Here is a 19803-nt window from a genome sequence, read left to right as displayed (position 1 = left end):
TTGTTTTATATGCGGTAAGGCCAAAGTTGATTTTTTTAAAAGTGAATAAAAATGTTCAGCATCATTTACTGACTCTTTCTTTCCCTCCTAGACCTTTATTTACTTTATCTCTTAAAAATTCAAGTATTAATACATAGCGTGATCTTTCTCTGGACTGACTTTGTCTTCCATTGATCTATTTATTTTTTGTGCTCTTACTGTTTATTTTTATAAGGCGAGTCTCTTGATTTATTAAGGGAGAAAGAACACACTTACAGCGCTTCCTCTTCCTGCCAGGGAGCTCTGTCTCTTTACAGGTGCGAGTGTGACTCTCCATCACTCAGTAAAGCTCTGCGGTGTTTTCCTTTACATGGTGGCTTCTAGTTCTGGAGAGGAGACTACTCCTAGGTGCTGTCTGTGCTGGCGGTGGTTGTGTTGCTTTGGGGATTATTTTCAACCAATCATCTTCTGAGCTGTGGAGAATTTGGGATTCAGAGGAATTGAGTTGGTGAGACTGAGCAGGGGTTGGGGGGATATGGGGAGAAATGTTTTGGGGGAAGTGTGCTCAGGACATCCTGGAGCAGAGAGAGATGGCAAGCTGCAAGAGGTGCCAGAGCGACTGAGCGTGGGGTGAGGTTTGTGCAGGTGGAGAAGCAGGAGGGGACTCAGAGTTGAGGGACGAGAACCAGCCTGCCTTGGGGCTGCAGGGATCTGAGGTTCAGAGAGAAGGCAACTGCCCTAGACTGACTCGCCCTTGTCGGTCCATCCAAATACATGTCCGACGTGTCCACCCGCTATTTATTCATTAATTTGACGATAATCTCTGGAATCCTCGTGAATGTGTCAATGTATTCTACTAGATGCTGGAGATTTGACGGGGGAAATGAATGAATGACGTCTCTTTCCTCGTGGAGCTGACATTTAAGCAGCAGCAGACGAATGCTGGCAAGTGGTTATGCCTGTACATACACACGTCATAGAGTCTGAGGGGAATGGATTCCAGGAGGCTTGGACAGGAGTCGTTTCAGAGACTGCAGAGAAGAGTGAGCCATGTGGGGCCTAGGGGTGGGCACTCCTGGCAGAAGGAAGGGTAAATGCAAGGCCCGGGGGCAGGAGCACCCCTGGTGTGCTTGAGTCCCTAGGCCTGAGCGAGGGTAAGCAGAGAGCGGGGACACGCGCGGAGGCACCTGGGTCCCCCGGCCACGGAGCGCCAGAAGCTGCAATGAGTCAGCGGTGGGGACTCTGGAGCAGTGACGGGAGGCAGGACTGCGGCCACCTGCTGCAGCCGCAGTTCAAGGTGGGCCCCTTTGAGGTTGGGTGATGATCGTGTGTATGCGAGCGTGTGTGCGGTTAAGCCAACGTGGTCTGAATGTGTGTGTGTGTGTGTGTGTCTGAGTGCTTACGTATGTTTGAGCGTATGTGTGCCTGAGCGGTTGTGTGTGTCAGCGTGAGTGTACGTGTGTTCATGTGTGTGTAAGTGTCTGCATGTGTTTTTAGGCATTTGTGTCTCTGTGTATGTACATGTGTTTGTGTGTGTGTGTGTGTGCGCGCGTGCGCACTGTATGATTGCATCTCTGACAACACACAAAGCAGGGAAGGTCCTGGAGGGAATGAGATCCTGATGGGGAGCCTCTCCTGGCAGCCTGGCTGGGGCTGTGTCCTGGCCACGGGTCACAGAACAGACCAAAGTCACTGATGAGGTCACAGAACAAAGCCAGGAGCCTAGTGACCACGGGCACCTAGCAGCCACCTGGACTGAGGCCAGCGGAGGCTTCAGCGCTGGCCGAGCCAACTCTCACCCAACAGCAGGAGCTCGGTGCCCCCGGGCGCTCAGGTGATCATGAAGCACCACTTCACAGACCGAAGGGGCGAACAGTCACCCACGGACCAGTCCACCCTCAGCCTGGCCAGCCCGCAGTCCACGGAGGAGAGCATACAAGCACACCGGACAGGTCGGCCGAAAGGAAGGGTGTCGCTGGTGTGTCCTCGAGAGGACGGGGTCCTGGAGGGGAAGGGGAGGCAGCGGGTCACCCCTCTGTGTTGTCACCACAGTCCTGCATGGGCCATAAATGGGCTGTGGGTTCCCCGGGGCCGCTGCTGTGAGCACACAAGGTGACTTCAGGAGGTAGGAGGACGGCATCCTGAAATGTTAGTCGTATCTTTTAACTTGCTTTGAAAAAACCAGAATTGTGTCGATTCTGTGATTTCAGCAGTGATATAAAAAGTTCCTTTATAATAAATGGATGGAAGCTAATCTGTAACATCATTTTGAAGTGGCTGTGGCTGGCGCCCAAGGGTTACACCATCTTGGGGCCGAGTGACTGGCACCGGCTCTATCCATATTTCAGTGCTCTGTGCTTCAGTCTCTAACTAGTCAAAAATCAGAGCAATGCAATTTCTTAAGGCTTCTTGAATACCAAAAGAGTTAAAAATATGACAAGCACTTAGCGTTTATATGGTGATGGGATCCAATGAGGGTTTCAAGGAAAGTGTCAGATTCCCCTGGAGGAAGATGAGACATGTCCTGCAGATGCCAGGGGGAAGGTAGGGCTGACTGGTCTGGCCAGAGCACTCCCCCTGTCAGGCTTTATTGAGCTGTGATTTGCATATACAAACCACATCAATTTTGTGTACAATTTGAAGAATTTTGGCAGGTACACATTTGCTTAGCCACTGTCAATACCATGATGCAGAATCTGTTCATCGCCCTCCAAAAGTTCTAGCGACCCTTTGCAGTCAGCTCCCCTGCTGCCCTTAGCTCCGGGTAACCCCTGCTCTGTTCTCTCTCACTACAGTCTTGCCTTTTCTAGAATGTCATCCAAATGGAATCAAATACTCTATGACCTTTCACCGTAAGTTCTTTCATTTAGCGGAATGCCTTAGGGACTTACCAACGTTTGGCACGCAACTGTGGTTCACTCCTTCTTATCAGTGAAGAAGATCGTGCTGTATGGATGGGTGTCCCCATCCATACAATCTGTATTCAAGTGGTGGCCTTTTGGGGTTTAGTCAAGGGCTTAGATATTACATTCATACACTATTTGATCTTTGTCATCACATCCATAAGGTGCAGCTACATCTCTACATTTGACCCTTATCATCACCCCAAAAGGAAAGTATATCATCCTTAATTTATGGGGAAACAGGCACGGAGAGAAAAAGTACCTGCCTGCGGCCCCCAGAGCTTACATCCTTTCAGAGACCTGCAGTAGGTTGTGGTGCTGATGAAAATGTCCTTCCACTTCCCAGGGCCCGTGAAGAGAGAGCAGCTGTCTCCACGGCCAGGCCCAGCCATTCCCCAGGCAGAGAACACCTACTTCTCGGGCGAGGGCCGGCGGATGCTGAGCTGGAGCAGCTCGCTGTCATCCCAGTCGTCCTCTGAGTACCGGTCCTACTCCCAGTACCAGTCTTGCTGTTCCTGCACTCATGGGGACCAGGATGCTGCCCAGCAGAGCATGCGTGCCTTCTACACCCACGTGCAGACCGTGCAGGGTGTGGCCGTGGCCTGGGAGACCGACAGTGGCTTCGAGCCGGTCACCCGGCAGCCTCGCATCCATGAAGCCGAGTTCATCAAGAGGCAGAGGCGGAAAGGCTCCTCCTTTGAGATGGCTTCCAACACGGACCTGCGCTGGGAACTGGAAGCCAGCAAGAGCGCCAGCAGCTCAGAGCCAGAGGACGCGGAGCTGCTGGCGCCCCTGGAGTGCTGCCTGCAGGAGCTGCGGGACACCCCGGACTGGCTGGTCACCACCAACTACGGGCTGCGGTGCGTGGCCTGCTGCCGCGTCTTCCCCACGCTGGAGGCACTGCTGGAGCACGCCCAGTACGGCATCCAGGAGGGCTTCAGCTGCCAGATCTTTTTCGAGGAGATGCTGGAGAGAAGGAGGGCCCGAGACCAAGGGCAGGAACAAGAGCCAGAGGAGGAGCAAGAGAGCGCTTCGGACAGCAGTGAACGTCCAAAGCCCCGTGTCAGGACGCCTTCGTCACAGTCACAGTTGCAGAAGCATTGAGCCGGAGGTATGTGCCCTGCCCTGTCCTCACCTCCGGCACCTCAGTCGCTCCTTTCCCGGCCATCAGGACCAGAGCCACCAGGGCAGGGAGAGACGGATGAGGGCCGGGAAAGGAGGCGAGCGCAGTGTAGAGCTGGGAGGGCTGTGAAGACGTCGGGGAAGTCACCCTCCCAAAGGGCACAGCATTTCAACAGAATCCATTTAAAAACGTGAATCAAGTGTTTCTTACAGTGGATGCAAGACCCGAAAGCCCGCAAGCTTGTGGCCACGGGGATTTCTATTTTTGCTGTCGGGTCAAGCAGGTCATGACTCGCAGGAGAGACAACTCCAAACGAAACTTCAGCCCTATTTTTTTCATTGTTAGGAATGCATTATAGGCCCTAATTCTATATCTTATTTTATTGGAATTAAACTTGAATAGCCCAAAGTTTAAGGCAATGGCTAATGGAGTGAATCATGTTATTGGGTTGGACCCACAGGACATTGCCATTTCTGCAGGTTACCCACTGGCACAGACATCTTGAGAATGGCAGGTTCCCAGAGGTAGAGATGGGGCTGGATAAGTCCTGCTGAGCCTAAGCTCAGCTATGCCAACTGTTTTAAAATACTGCTGCAAAATTTGCCTTTGCCCTTTCATGTGTTCTTTCAAGAAAATACTCGGTGGCCCGCTGTGTGTCTGGCATGCTGGTGGGCACGCACTCCAACTTGCAGTGAGAGGCAGCCAGGACAGGCAGTTGCAAAGGGAAGGGGAAGGCTCCCGTGGAAGGCTCCCAAGCTCATGCTGGTTGATAAGGAAAAAGAAAACTTTCCAAAGAGACTGATGCTCACCAAGATTTGGAGGGCAGGTAGAATTAGTGAGACCAGGAGTTTTCTTCAGATCAACAAAACTAAGAAAGATGGTTTCTAGGAGCGGGTGAGCCTTGTTAATAGTGAGAGCAAGTGGTATTGAGCTGAGACTAAAGCATTTCCTATCATTTGTACATGGAGATTGCTGACGGCTATAGGAGAGCAGTGTTGGGGACTGAGGGGGGCAGAAGCCAGACGGACACACACACACAGACACAGACACACACATACACACAGACACACACACACACACACACACACAAAGCACTGGACACAAACATCAGACAGCCCTGCTAGTGAGTTTGTCTAAGAAGGAAAGCGATGGTAGTTTAGCTGGACGAAAGGAATCTGCAAAAAGAGGAGAGAGAGAGTGTATACGCTAGCGGGAAAGATGCAGAGGAGAGGGGGGGCTGAGAATGGCAGAAAGATGAGAAAAGAGGGGTCACGTAAGTGAGAGGAGACTGGATCCGACCAGATACACAGACCAGCCCCTAAGGACAGTCCCTTCATGTCCCCTGGCATGGGCACCTGGGCAGTCAGGTCAGGTAAGGCTTGGCAGCCAAAATGATAGAGCTTAACTTTTTTTCCTCTGGAAACTGCAAGGAGCTCTTGAGGAATTTTAAGCAAATCAGGTTGGCCTCTGTGAAAGATCTTTCTGGTGAGCAGGGTCAAGAATGGGTGAGAGAACATCCCTGGAGACAAGGGGTGCAGTTGAAGAGCTGGGGGCTCTCGTGTGAGTTCACGAGCCTTAGGAGACGGGACTCACGGGTTTGGGAAAGTGTCTGATGAGGGTGGTGAGAGGGAGTTGTCCACAATGACTTCCAAGTTCTGTGCTTTTTCGCCTGAGTGGTCAGTGAGTGTAGCTTCTATTTTGGAACAAAGGACAAGGTTTGCTGGGATGCCCATGAGCCCACTTTTGAATGAGCTCAGTCTGTGATAGAAACCTTTGGAAGGGAGCTAGCTGGAAGAATCCGGGGCTTGGAAGAATGTTGAATGAGATGGAGGTGGACGTGCGGTCGTCCATGCACGTGTGGTTGCTATGGTGCTTTGCGTGGCCTAGTGTTGGACGCCTTGTCTACAGGTCCCAGCGCAGCGGAAGCCGAGGGGTCATTCTGGAACAGATGTCCACCAGGGGAATGAGAACTCAGCCCCATTTTCAAGAGGCGGCAGGGGTTCAGACTTTCTCAATCCACTTTGAAAGAGGTTGCAGGATCCCCAGGAAGAAGAAAGGGACAGGACAGTGGTCCAAACTTTGTCAAGCTCTTATCAGAAGAACTGTGTGGTGTTCGAGGGAGTCTAGTGGGCAGGGGGACACCCCTGGTGGCTCAGCTGTAAAGAATCCACAGCAGTGCAGGAGACCCAGGTTCGATCCCTGGACCGGGAAGACGCCCTGGAGGATGGCATGGCAACCCACGCCAGTACTCTTGCCTAGAAGACCCCATGGACAGAGGAGCATGGAGGGCTGTAGTCCATAGGGTCGCACAGAGCCAGACATGACTGAGTAACTAAGCAGCAGCAGTGAGCAGGTAGAATCCAAGGACAGTCTGGGAGGAAGAAGCTGAGCCAGAGCAAGCACTGGCAAGGAGGAGGACTTTCCTATTTAGAGGTTAGTTGCAAAGGAGACAAAATGAGGCATAGCATGTAAGCTCTGGAATTTCAGCCTTTAAAAGAAAGTGTATTTTTGTGTTGCTGCTGCTGCTGCTGCTGCTAAGTTGCTTCAGTCGTATCCGACTCTGTGCGACCCCATAGGCGGCAGCCCACCAGTCTCCCCTGTCCCTGGGATTTTCCAGGCAAGACCATTGGAGTGGGTTAAACACAGATTATTCTAAGAGCCAAGCATTTTTCTAAACACATTACGAATATTAAGTCATGTAATGCTCTCCGCAATCCAGTGAGGTGTAGGTCCTATGATTAGTCCTGTCCTATAGGTGAGTAAGCTGAGACTTTGCCAAGGTCATAGGGCTGGTACACAGCAGAATCAGTTTTCAAACTCAGGCAGCCTTTCTCCAGAGCCTGCACTCTAACCATCACATGGAGAAGCCAAATTTTAACATAAAGACAGATACAAGGTATTTATAAAAGCAAACATGTCAACTCCACAGGTTGTATTTTCTTTGGATTAAATAGTAGCAGCTGGAGATCAGGGCAAAAATAATGGGTGTTTAGGACCAACGAAAGATGACAAGAACCTTGGGGAAGCAAACTTCTAATGTAGCGGATAATTTTAGCTGACATGGATGAAGGAAGGATGGGGCAAAATTTTTCGTAAGATAATGACTTATTTTTAAAGCGTATCTTAAACTCAGCTCAGGTAAGTATTCATTTGTGGTTTAAACTTATCATTTTGTAGAGACCTGGGACCTCCATCAAATAAGACGAGGATCAGGGTGAGTAAGGGGAACCTTTCCAGAGAGTCGTGGGATCTCAAACATCCTACATCTTGAACCACTTCACACCCTTTATTTTCCCAGACTATAAAAAGAAATGGAACTTGTTTTATGAAATGTACAGAAACGTGATAACAAAGCCTGACAAAAACGGTGCTGAAAGAGTGAAAAATATATTGATCTCACTTAGAAACACAAAATGATATCAAATCAAATTTACGGTGTGAAAAGAACAGTTCACCAAGACGGGAGTCTGGGTCATCTCATGACTGTAAAGACAAAATTAAATCTAACAATACTTCATATGGAGAGAAGGATCTTATGATAGTCTCAGTGGATATTAAAAAGAGAAATATTTAAAAACCCATACATTTATTGTCAATTGTTTTTCACCTATGGTGCCTAGATAATTCAACCGGGAAAAGAATAACCTTTTCAGCCGAAGCAACTGAATAACTGTATGCAAAAGAGTGGAGCTGGTATGGTCCCTCACACCATATATAAAAGTTAAAATAAAAGAGATCTAAATGTAAGAGTTAAAACTATAAAATTCGTAGAGGTAAACAGAGGTGTAGGTCTTCATGATCTTGGATTAAGCAGTGATTTCTCTTAGATATGACACCAAAAGCACAAGCAAATGAAAATATATAAACTGGACTTCATGAAAGGTAAAGACTTTTGTGTTCATAAAATATTATTAAGAAAGTGAAGAACAATCCAAACAATGGGAGAAGTAGTTGCATGTCACATATCTGATAAAGATCTGGTATTATACAAAATACATAAAGATTCTTATAACTCAATAAAAAACAAGCATCTCAATTAAAAAATGGGAAAAATTTGAAAAGCATTTCTTCAAAGGAGGTATACAAATGACTAATAAACATATGAAAATATACTCAAACCATTAGTTTTTAGAGAAATGCAAAACTACAGTGACATGCCTATAATAAAAATAAAAGATAAAGATATAATAAGAAGCATTGGTGAGGATGTGGAGAAATTGGAACCTCATACATTGCTGGTAGGAATGTAAAATGATGCGGCCACTTCAGAAAATATTCTGGCAGTTCCTCAAAAAGCTAAAAATAAAGTTAGCATATGGCCCAGAATTCTGATAATTGAAAACAAATGTCTGTGCAAAAACTTGTATGTGAATATTCATAGCAACATTATTTCTAATACAAAAAAGTGAAAATAGCGATCTAGTGATGAATGGATAAACACAATTCAACCATGAAAAGAATTCAGTACCAATCTATTCTGCAACAGGGATGAGCCTTGAAGATACTATTCTAAGTGAAAGAAGCTAGACACAAAGGGCTACAAATACGTTGTTCTATTTATGTGAAATTTCCAAACAGGCAAATTTATAGTGATGGAAAGCAGACTGATGATTGCTTGGGATTCAAGGGAAGAAGAGGAATGGGAAGTGATTGCTAATGGATTTGGGGTTTCTTCTTGGAGTGATGAAAGCATTCTTGGCAGTGGTGATTACACAACTTTGTGACTATCCTATAAACCACTGAATTTTATGCTTTAAAAACCTGAATTTTATAGTATGCAAATTATATAGCAATTAAAAATATCATATACAACAATAATTCCTATATTATGTTTTGAACTGAGGATAGAAAATTTCTTCAGATGATTGCTGTGGCTTTTCAGTTGCTAAGTATACCCATTTGAATGCAGAGTTCCAAAGAATAGCAAGAAGAGATAAGAAAGCCTTCCTCAGTGGTCAATGAAAAGAGATAGAGGAAAATAATAGAATGGGAAAGACTAGAGATCTCTTCAAGAAAATTAGAGATACCAAGGGAACATTTCATGCAAAGATGGGCTCAATAAAGGACAGAAATGGTATGGACCTAACAGAAGCAGAAGATAATACAAAGAGGTGGCAAGAATACACAGAAGAACTGTACCAAAAAGATCTTCATGACCCAGATAACCATGATGGTGTGATCACTCACCTAGAGCCACACATCCTGGGAATGTGAAGTTAAGAGGGCCTTAGGAAACATTACTATGAACAAAGCTAGTGGAGGTGATGGAATTCCAGTTGAGCTGTTTCAAATCCTGAAAGATGATGCTGTGAAAGTGCTGCACTCAATATGCCAGCACATTTGGAAAACTCAGCAGTGGCCACAGGACTGGAAAAGGTCTGTTTTCATTCCAATCCCAAAGAAAGGCAATGCCAAAGAAAGTTTACACTACCGCACAGTTACACTCATCTCACACACTAATAAAGTAACGCTCAAAATTCTCCAAGCCAGGCTTCAACAGTACACGAACCGTGAACTTCCACATGTTCAAACTGGGTTTAAAAGAGGCAGAGGAACCAGAGATCAGATTGTCAACATCCACTGGATCATGAAATCAGTTAGAATATGTAATTTATCACAATTTTTATTCAACATTGTTCTGAAAGTTACAACCAATTCAATAAAACATGAAACAGAAATGTTATATGTAGTGGACAGAAAAATTCTGTTCTTGTTTTAGAAAAAGGATATATTTACCTTGGAAGCTCAAATAAATTTAAAAAAAAGAGGTAACTGAAAGATTGAGACAAAATGGATATCAAAAGTTTCATGTGTATTAAATGTGACTAATTAAGAAATAACATGGAAAATTGTTCATTTACCAGATAAATAGAAATTCATGGAAATACTGCAGGTGCAATGAAATACCAGTGATTATTTCCAGTTGATAATTGTCAGTAAATTTCAGTTTCCCTGGAACATGCTTTATTCTCTGCTTTCTGTTTGAGGAAGTATGGATTTTATAATGAAAAGGCAATAAAACATTTAATCAAACATAACCTGAGGTTAGAAGTGACACAAGGGACCTTCAGCCTCCACATTTGTGGTCTACAGACCACACTTTGAAAAGCCCAGCTCTTGACATCTTAAACTTTGGCTCTTCTGAATTAAATCAGCTTTGATTTTAAGAGCACATTATAATGAATGAGAACGCAGCCAACTCAAGAGTTAAATTGCAAAGCTCTTTTTATGGTGTGTCCTCACTTCTGATAAAGGTTGAGAGCTGTGAGTGAGAGGGAGATCTTGGGAGAAAACCGGCAGGAGGTCAACGGAGAGAGAGGGTGACAGACAGCAACCCTGGGAAGAGAGTGAGATGATGGAGGGGCTCTGCAGGCAAAGAAGGGGCAGGCGTTGCTGCTGCTGCTGAGTCGCGTCAGTCGTGTCCGGCTCTGTGCGACCCCAGAGACGGCAGCCCACCGGGCTCCCCCGTTCCTGGGATTCTCCAGGCAAGAACACTGGAGTGGGGTGCCGCTGCCTTCTCCAGTGCATGAAAGTGAAAAGTGAAAGGGAAGTCGCTCAGTGGTGTCCGACTCTTAGCGACCCAAGGCCTGCAGCCCACCAGGCTCCTCCATCCATGGGATTTTCCAGGCAAGAGAACTGGAGTGGGGCGCCATAGGCAGTGCAGCAGGATGAAGGAAAAATGAAGTTGGAGAAGGGAGAGAGAAGGGGGAAGAGAGAAATGGCAGGCGCTATGGAGGATGCATTGACAGGGGAACGTGACCTCACCAAGGTGGTCCAGGTATGAGGCTGGTGGAAGAGGATGAGGGTCCATCACAGATGGTGGAATCCTGACTGACCTTCCCATGGGAGTCTCTGAGGTGTTCAGTTATGGATGCTGTCATGGATTGAATTGTGTCCTTTGCTCCCAAATTTCAAGGTCAAAGTCCTAACCTCTAGAACCTCAGAATGCGATCTTATTTGGAGATAAGATCTTTAAAGAAGTAGGTAAAATGAGGTCATTATTAGCACGGGACCTACTCCATTGTGATTGGTGTCTTTATGAGAGGAGGAGGTTAGGGCACATATACACAGAAGAAAGGCCACGTGAAGACACGGAGAGGACAGCCATCGGCAAGCCAAGGAGGCAGGCTTCAGCAGACAGCCCTGCAGAGGCCTTGATCTTGAACTTGTCCTCCAAGGCTGGGCACGATACATGGCTGCTGGCCAAGTCCCCAGTCTGAGTGTCTTGTCAAGGCGGCCGTGACAATCAAGTACAGGTGCTGAAGAACAAGGGCCAGAGCCCAGCAAGCAGGTCCGTGTGTCTGGTGGGGAGCCTTCTGGGTCCCAGGTCCTCAGGAGAGTGACCACACAGTGAGTGCTCAGTCAGTGCTTGCTGAGTGATATACCCGGAATGGCACGAAGGCATCTGAAACCAAGAGGTTGACTTTTGGCAAATACAGAGTGGCGTACTGGTCCTGAGCATGCAGAGTGCTTTGGGCGGGGGTTGGAGGGATTCTGCATGGAGCATGTGGCCTGGAGGTTGGGTAAGAGAATACGGTATGTTCCCTTCCTTTCTATTCTAAGCCTCTACTGCTCCCCCTTTCAGGGAGACAGACTGGAAGGGCCCACCTGGAAATGAGCTGGGTCAGGGCTGACGAACACCAGGGCCCGCTGAGCTGTAGGGAAGATGGAGCAAGCAGTTCATGAAAATGCCATGGTGACAAGACCATGTGTGTACATGCGCGTGTGTGTGGGGGGATGTGGATGAGTGTGACTGGCTGTGTACATATGTGTGTGTTGGGCTGTGCTGTGCCTGGCTGGGGTGGAGCACAAGGACCTGGAAGGTCCATGAATGATGCTCTGATGGGCTTGTTGGGGCTTACTGATGCTTTGTTGCTGGACTTCCCGCAGCCCCTCCCAGAGCACACCCAGGAACTGCAGTGCCAGTTACCATCATCTTAGGAAGAGAGAGAATTACCTGACAGCACTATTTTTGCAAACTTGAATACTATTCTTTCAAACACCAAGAACATTCTTACAGGGCCCACATTGACTCATTTTTTGCTGCTTACACAATGACTTAAATAACAAATGTTCTAGCTTACAGTTCCTTGATGACTCTAAAATAAAAACAAATGTATACATTAAATACAAAGCAATCACATCAGCAATAAAACTCAAATCGACAACATTAGTTTTTGTCACTGTTGAGCTTGGTGCTGCAAAACCAAGTTGCCTCCTACCTGAGTATGGGATTGAATGCAAGGCAGAGTCTTCTGGGGCTGATGGGTCTTAACCGCAGCACGGTAAGGTGACATGATCTCCCAGTGTGGACAGGATGTAAAGCTGTATCATCTAAGGTCATCCCGGTCGCCAACCTACATTCGAACAAGGGCACAGAAATCAAGTGCCACAAAACGTTTATAAAGTGTGTAAGCAGAAAATCCATGTGCTTTAAATTTTTGCCCTAAAGTTGTAAGAATTCCATTAGGGAGCATGGGGAGCCCTGGAACCCTCATTGAGAAATGAAACCAAGCAGCACTCGTGCGGAACACCCCGCCTTTATTCCACAGACACTCACCCACTGCTTCCTCCACAGCCAGGACCTGGGCTCAAGCAGGAAGGTCACAGAGATGATGACGGCCAGCGTCTGGTCTTGGGGATCAGAGAGTCCAACCGGCACATTTAGGGAGCTGTGTGTGGAGGTTTGTATAGGAACATGTGGGAGCTCTGAAGAGGGGCGCTAGCTCCGTCTTCGGGGCTTGGAAGTCTTCCTGGAAGAGGTAGTACCTCCTCAAGCAGAGTCTTAAGAGGATTAGAAACCCAGCACCTCCCTGACGAGGCAATTAGTCCAGATATCCCAAACTGAGATAGGACTGGGACTCTGAACTTCTAGAACAAAGGCTATCGTTATAAAGAGGGAAAAGGTTTGTTTTGTCCTCTAGAGAGCTCGCTCCTTTGCCCCCACAATCTTCTCTTCAGGCAATTAATGGTTCAGCAATTTCATCATCGGAGAGCCATTCACTGACTTAAGACTTGTCCTTCTCTATTTTGATAATAATATCCTCGGAAAGCTCACATACTAATTTAAGCCTTTTACATGAATTAATTCATTAGTTAGCTATAGAGGAAGTCCCTGAGGGAATGGAAATGGAGTTGGGGAGTGACCACGGAGAAGAGTTAGGACCAGATCTCATAACGCCTCTGTGGAGGGGTGGGTGGGTACTAGGGGGAAGGAAACATACCCTGAAGGTGTCTGATCTCTCATCCATCCATGTGCGGAGGGGGGTACGTGTGTGTGCCCGTAGGGGAGTGAGTGGGATGTTTTCTCACTCAAAAGGTTACTCTGGATGCTGCACAAAGCACTAGCTTCCTGCATCTTGTCCTCATCTAGCCAGGAAGCCTGGGAGGAGCAACCTGGCCTGGCTGTGGTGGAGGCTGAGCTATCAGCCAGGCTTCCCTTTTGAGCAGCCCTGGCTCTGTTTGGGCCAGTGTTTGGGAGGCAGCTGAGCAGCCCTGTCTCTGATTTTCCTGGCCCAGGGGAGCTGAAAGCTGGACTCAGCACTCCTCCGCAGAAGCAGAGAGAAAAGCCAGACTGGCGGTGAGAGACTCGGCTTGGAGATGCCTCGTCCGAGAGCAGCATGCTGACCTGTAGCTGACGGAAGACAGTCAACAGCCAGTTTGTACTTGCGCACGACTCTGAATCTTGTGCGCACGACTCTGAATCTTGTGCGCACGACTCTGAATCTTGTGCGCACACTTCCTACAAACTCCAGAAGCCTTCACTTGCCTGAGTCAGTGACCTGCCGTCGCTCTCTCCCATGTCTAACGTGGGCATGGTTGGCATTTTGTGTGCACTGTTAGTTCCCCTGCAGGACTGCCCACTGCAATCTAGGGCATTCATGTCATGGTCTCTGAATGGTAGTTGTGGATCCACCCCTCAAATCATTGTGACCAAACTGTTCCACACATTTCAAAAAACGCCTAGGGGGTCCATGCTGCCCCTGAAGGCTGTTTCTCCAAGGACAAGCTTTGCCAGCCTTGAGCACTGATCCTTCCTTGTTTAATTAAACACAGAGTGATAAGTACCCACAGCACACAGTGAAGCTGGAGCAGGGAGAGCAGGATGGGTTCATCAGAGCGGGGCTGATGGAGCGCTGAAGCGGGTGGGTGCGGTGTGAAAGCTGCTCCGAGCTCTGGATTGCTGTGGTCCAAGAAAGGCTGCTATTTAGAACAAATGTATGGACACCAAGTGGGGGAAAGTGGAGCGAGATGAACTGGCAGATTAGGAATGACATCTATACGGCGTTTCCTCCTCCAGGGGATCTTCCCAAAGCAAGGACTGAGCCCAGGCCTCCTGCCTCGGCAGGCAGAGTCTCTCATCCTCTGAGCCGCCAGGGAAGCCCATATATACAGGTTTCCCTGGTGGCTCAGATGGTAAAGGGTCCGCCTACAATGCAGGAGACCGGGGTTCAATCCCTGGGTCAGGAAGATTCCCTGGAGGAGACGGCACCCCACTCCAGTACTCTTGCCTGGAAAATCCCATGGACAGAGGAGCCTGGTAGGCTCCAGTCTATGGGGGTGCAAAGAGTTGGACATGACTGAGCGACTTCACACACACACACGTATAAAAAAGAAGATTAATGAAAGCCTACTCTTTAGCACAGGGAATTCCGCTCAGTGCTCTGGTGACAAAGAGGGGGCATGTGGATACACATTGCTGCTTCACTTTGCTGGGCAGCAGAGACGAACACAGCCTTGTAAAGCAATTGAACACCGATGAAAAAGGCTGCTACTCACGGACATCTCAATGTGTGAGAGGAAAGAAGGATCTTCCGCCAGACTCTCCGTTTTTCAATCCCAGGTTAGGGTGAGCGATCTTCTTGATTCTTTTGTTACTTCTGCTTCGGGATTAGCCATCCCTCTCCTTGTTAGCCGACCTTGGTGACCGAGTCTTCAGTCTCCCGGCTCCCTACCCCCACCTCTATTTCTCAGCTCCCTTTATCTGCTCCCTCTTTGTCTGCCTTCTTCTTCCTTCCTCCTCCTTTCTTCCCTACTGTTATGGGCTGAATTTAATCTCTCCCAGAATTCACATGCTGAAGTCCTCAACCATAGTATCACAGAAAGTGACTGTATTTGGAAATGGGCCCTTTAAGGAAGTAGTTAAATTAAAATAAGGTCATTAGGCTGGGCCCTAATCCCATATAAGTGGTGCCCTTATAAGAGAAGATTAAGACCCAGACACACAGAGAAGAAAGAGCAGGTGAAGGCACGGGGGAAAATGCCCACACACAAGCCGAAGAGAGAAGCTCCAGTGGAAACCAAACGTGCTGAGACCTTGATCTCAGGTTTTTAGCTTCCAGAACGGTTAGAACAATTTATTTCTGTGCTTTAGGTCCCTCAGTTTGTGGCACTTTGTTATGGGAGCCCGAGAAACAGCTTCCTTTCTCCATTTCCTAGAGCACCCGTGCACCCCGGAGATGTTTCCTGATGGCCCACCATGCGCTGGGCACCATGCAAGAGTGCGCTTTCTAGGGCTCAGCACTCAGCCCTTCCCCTGTCTCAGATCCCGGACAATGACCCTGGTTTCCAAGGCATCTCGTATTGGCTTGAGGATGAGTCAATCGTCTTTCCTTTTTCTGTACCCTCGTTGTGAGTCACAGACTCTAAAACTCAACACTTCCCTTGGATTACTGTCAGTAACACTGGAGGTATTAGACTCAGTGAAGTCCCCGCTTCCAAACCTAGTGGTGCCCTCTCTGTGATGCCTGGAGGACCCTTGTGACATCTCCCCTCCTTCACTGACGTCACCCACCGTTGTTGGGATGAAGTACCAACTCCTGGATCTGGCATTCAGGAGCCTCTAGGGCTTTGTTCCTGCCTGTACGTCTGCCCACATCTCACTCCCCAGATGCAGCTGGTCTATTAAGCTCTCAGGAGCAAGACTTGAAATGTCTGTGTCTTTTAATTTGTTATTATTGCCTTTAATATCTTTGGCCGGTAACGTGTGGGATCTTAGTTCCTTGACCACAGATTGAACCCTTGTCCCTGGAGCAAAAGTGCTGATGCCCCTCCTGTGGCCTCCGGTCGCTGTGCTTCGGCAATCTGCTCCCTCCTCGGGAACAGTCCCTTACCCTCTGCTGGTGGGCCTCTCCCAGGACACTAGAAGGTTCAGCTCAAGGGCTGCTTCCACTGTCGAGGTTTCCAGCAAGACGAGGAAGAGGAAGCAGGCATGGCCTCTGCTATGATCAGTGATACAGATGACCTGCCCTCATTCCAATCTCTTCTATCTGGAGCCTTCTAGAATCTGCTGCTGCTAAGTTGCTTCAGTCGTGTCCGACTCTGTGCGACCCCATAGACGGCAGCCCACCAGGCTCCTCCTCTCTGGGATTCTCCAGGCAAGAACACAGGAGTGGGGTGCCATTTCCTTCTCCAGTTCTAGAACCTAGGGGCCATTTTTTTTTTTCTTGCATCCAGCCAGCCTGCAGAGCCTGACAACCAAGCTAACAATCACTGCGAAGGTCAAGGAACGACCTGAATTTATATCTTACAGCTTGGTTTGGAGGAGCTCTTTCTAGCTAGCTGTACTGTCAGCCTTATAGCCTCACACCTCCTTACCTTTAGGGAAAGACCAGTGCGTTCCCCACCCCTTCCCTGCTTGTGCAGGGAAAAGATGCTGCAATTTTTTTCCAAATTCCGCCATTGCTGGCTCGTGATTTCTTCTTCTGATTGGATAGATGCGTCCTCTGTAACCACGATCTCTTCTTTCCTATCCTCTCTCTCATCAGTCACAGCTGAAACCTCTTTTGTCCAAAGTTTACTCTTTGTTCACTCCCTATTGGTGATAATTCAAGCATGCAACTAAGTGCTTTTGGCTCCAAAATGCCTGTGAACAGCAAGAAGGAGGAGATCTTAAAAATTACGTGTATAAATCCAGACTGAAAAAGCAACACAGAAATCCGCTGAGCACCTTGGATGGGGGTGTTTACATTTCCTTGGTGCTTTTAGCTTAAGAATATACTTGCTATACACAAAGTCAAGCTGATTATAAAGCCATGCCATCCTCTTTCATCTCACACCCAGCTTTAGCAGACAACGGCATAACGGAAGAAGAAAAGGAGACCTCCACTTCGTAGCCTGCCACGTAATTTATTTTAAGGGCGCTTGGATTTCTAAGATTCTTTCAGTAGTGACTGATATAGATTCAGGATTAGTTGAGTAGGGCCTCAGCATAGCTTAGTGTCCACAGGGATCTGGACCAACTTCAGAACAGTCTGAACACTCATCCAGAAACCCCAGACAGGGGGATTTTTAGAAGAGATAACTTTTAAAAATAATTGGATTGTATTATTCTTCTAATTCAGAACACAGACCTGATGGAGCCAAGAGTTGGACAAATAAGTTGGTGGAGAATTTTCAAACTGTCTTAAGGTTGTGGGTGAGTTAGCAGGCAGCAAGGTGAAGGGAATTATCGGGAAGGCCTTTGCTATTGTATCCAGAATAACTGAAATCCTGAATCTCATCTGGGTCATTGATGGTGTCTGCCCTGGAGACCGGGTGTCTTTCCCTGTTTCTATGCCATGCAGCACAGGTCGAGATATTCTGGCAGATTATTTCAGAAGCTGAAAAGGACTGAGAGAGAGAGCTGCAAAGAGAATACTGAAAAGAGAATACCGTTAGGTGTCACAGAACTATAAGAAAAGCACTTTTCAGCCCCTAAATCTCCAGCGCAACATCAATTTTGGCAAAGAGAAGGCGAGGCAAAGGGTGGGCCCTTAAGTCTGATTTTGGATTGAATATCTGCTCACTTCTGCGGGGAAAGATATTTAGAAATGATACTAAAGCAATAATTGGCTCCCCTGAGTGTGCCCCACCTGTGTAAAGGGCTCTTTCTACTTTCCACCCACGGGGAGTAAACCGCAAGCACAAAGGTTGAGGTCGGAGGTCACAGAGGATACCGCACAGTCCTGCCACTTCCTTGGCTTCCTGCCCACAGGCAGTCATGCTGACATGCCATTTTACATACGACACCATCTTCTGGACAATGAGGTTCAGCGAGGTTATGTTGCCCAAGGACCCACAAGTGGTACCCAGGGTGGGATGCTGGTCAGCTTTCAGAATCAGCATTCCTCCTCTGGCATCCTTTCCCCTGTCTCACAAAGCACTGTCTTCCATAGTCAGAATCCACGTTCTCCATCCAGACACTCTGTGGCCCAAGAGCCCTGGATAGGAGACCTCTTTGAGCCTAAGCTTAACACCTGTAAAATGGACTCCGGGACGTCACGGGGGTGGGGTGTGAAGTTTAGTTGCTCATACATTCAAAGTGGTTTCCCAGCTCTGGTCTGGAAGTCTCCCAGAAATGTCCGTATTCCTGGGCGGTAGGATCCCGTTTGACACCAGGTCTTGCCCTCACGTCTTGTTCTTGGCATCAGACCCAGCAACCTTGCAGCCAGCTCCCCACGGACTCCTCAGTTCTGCCACCCCCTGGTGAGAAGAGGCAGGGCTGCTCCCTGCGGTCAGGCTGCCTGGACGGTCAGCCCCGTCCCTGCAGAGCCCTGCTGCTTGTGAGCGTCCTCAGCTAGAAGAGTCCTGTGGGCGCTTGGCCCTAGGACTCCAGGGAATACCTGGCATTTGGAGACACCACGAGTGCTGGGCACCCACTGGCCTGGGCTGCAGGGTGGACTTGTCCTCTGGGACATGACCCGGGGCTAAAAGCAGCCAGCGGGCAGTACCACCTCTGTCCCATGCCTTCCCCACCCTCATTCACTGGTCTTAGAGGGAAGGAGACAGGGGCCATGTTCTCTTCTTCCTTCAGGGGCCCCACTCCAAGTTAGGGTCCACCTTTCCTGGAACCCCACAAAGCCCTCCTTTGACAGACACATGCAAAGCATATCTAACACACATTTTCTTTGCCCCAGAAGTGCTGGACTAACACATTAGTCAGGCTCTGGCCCCAAATTTAGAAGCATGGGGCAGAGATCAGGCACTGACTCAGGGTGAGACGGGCTGAATGGTCTTCTCACCACACCCTGGCTGTGTGGCCAGGAACAGCCCTTTCATCTCCCTGCCTCTGCTTCCTTACCTGCAGTGGTAATAGTAAAGACAGGTGACATTCACTGGCCGGGGCCAGGAACAATGCCGTGACTGGAACTGTCTCACTTGATCTTAAGCACCCAGTGAGGGACATACCCACTTCCCCACGGCGCAGATGGAGGAAACTGAGGCGCATGGAGGCTGAGGAGCTGCCCCAGGGTCTCACAGTGGCAGGGTTTAGTGGCATGCTCCAGAGTGCCTAGGCAATGTCTGTGGCTGGGGCACCCTAAGCGGTCATCACAGTTTATAGCGTCCGCACACTCTGAACTTAACGTGTGTGACTCTCCGGTTTCCAAGCATCCCCATGCACGACATCCCCCAACCCCACTCGAATTCAGCTGCTCCTTGGCTCCCAAAGGTCTCTGTGTAGAGACAGCAGGAGGCTCGCTGGGCAGCAGGGTAGCCTTAGGTCCAGGAAATCCCCGCATTTGGTAGTTGCCCCCCCAGCTTTCACCCAAGCTTCCAGACACCGTCCGCATAGCAGTAACTGGCCTGTGATGCAAACTGACCTCCAATACCATTGCAGCTACGTATGCCCTGTGTCCGACCCGTTGCCTCCCAGAACCTCAGTGTTCACATCTGTGAAATGGGAGTGGTGAAATGAGCCGCCTGCAGGTTTTGGTAGAGGACCGCCGGCGGCGCCTCGCCCTCTCCCTCAGCCCAGAAGCCCTGGCCGGGCGTGGGGCAGGCGGCCGGAGGGGCGGGGGCCGGAGCGGGGCGGGGGGC

General features: G+C 48.7%; 1 protein-coding gene across 1 annotated transcript; it reads left to right on the top strand.

Moving 5' to 3' along the window:
- Nucleotides 1–274: 274 nt before the first annotated feature.
- Nucleotides 275–4419, top strand: FAM170B (family with sequence similarity 170 member B). The gene is made up of 4 exons (XM_069572572.1): nt 275–487; nt 840–1276; nt 1786–1931; nt 3229–4419. Exons 3-4 carry the CDS (start codon nt 1820–1822, stop codon nt 3984–3986), a joined length of 870 nt encoding a protein of 289 aa, XP_069428673.1. The 5' UTR covers nt 275–487; nt 840–1276; nt 1786–1819; the 3' UTR covers nt 3987–4419.
- The last annotated feature ends 15384 nt before the right edge of the window (nt 4420–19803 follow it).

This window comes from Ovis canadensis, chromosome 25 (assembly GCF_042477335.2).
Source record: "Ovis canadensis isolate MfBH-ARS-UI-01 breed Bighorn chromosome 25, ARS-UI_OviCan_v2, whole genome shotgun sequence".
Classification (NCBI taxonomy): Eukaryota; Metazoa; Chordata; class Mammalia; order Artiodactyla; family Bovidae; genus Ovis; species Ovis canadensis.
The sequence above is the reverse complement of the archived record's forward strand: the minus strand, read 5'-3'. Positions and strand labels throughout refer to the sequence as shown.

Bases quoted from the DNA above. Each gene is read 5' to 3' on its own strand.
- FAM170B (XM_069572572.1), top strand. From the start codon at position 1,820: ATGAAGCACCACTTCACAGACCGAAGGGGCGAACAGTCACCCACGGAC. The intron at 1,932-3,228 runs GTCGGCCGAAAG...TCCACTTCCCAG, and splicing joins CATACAAGCACACCGGACAG to GGCCCGTGAAGAGAGAGCAG.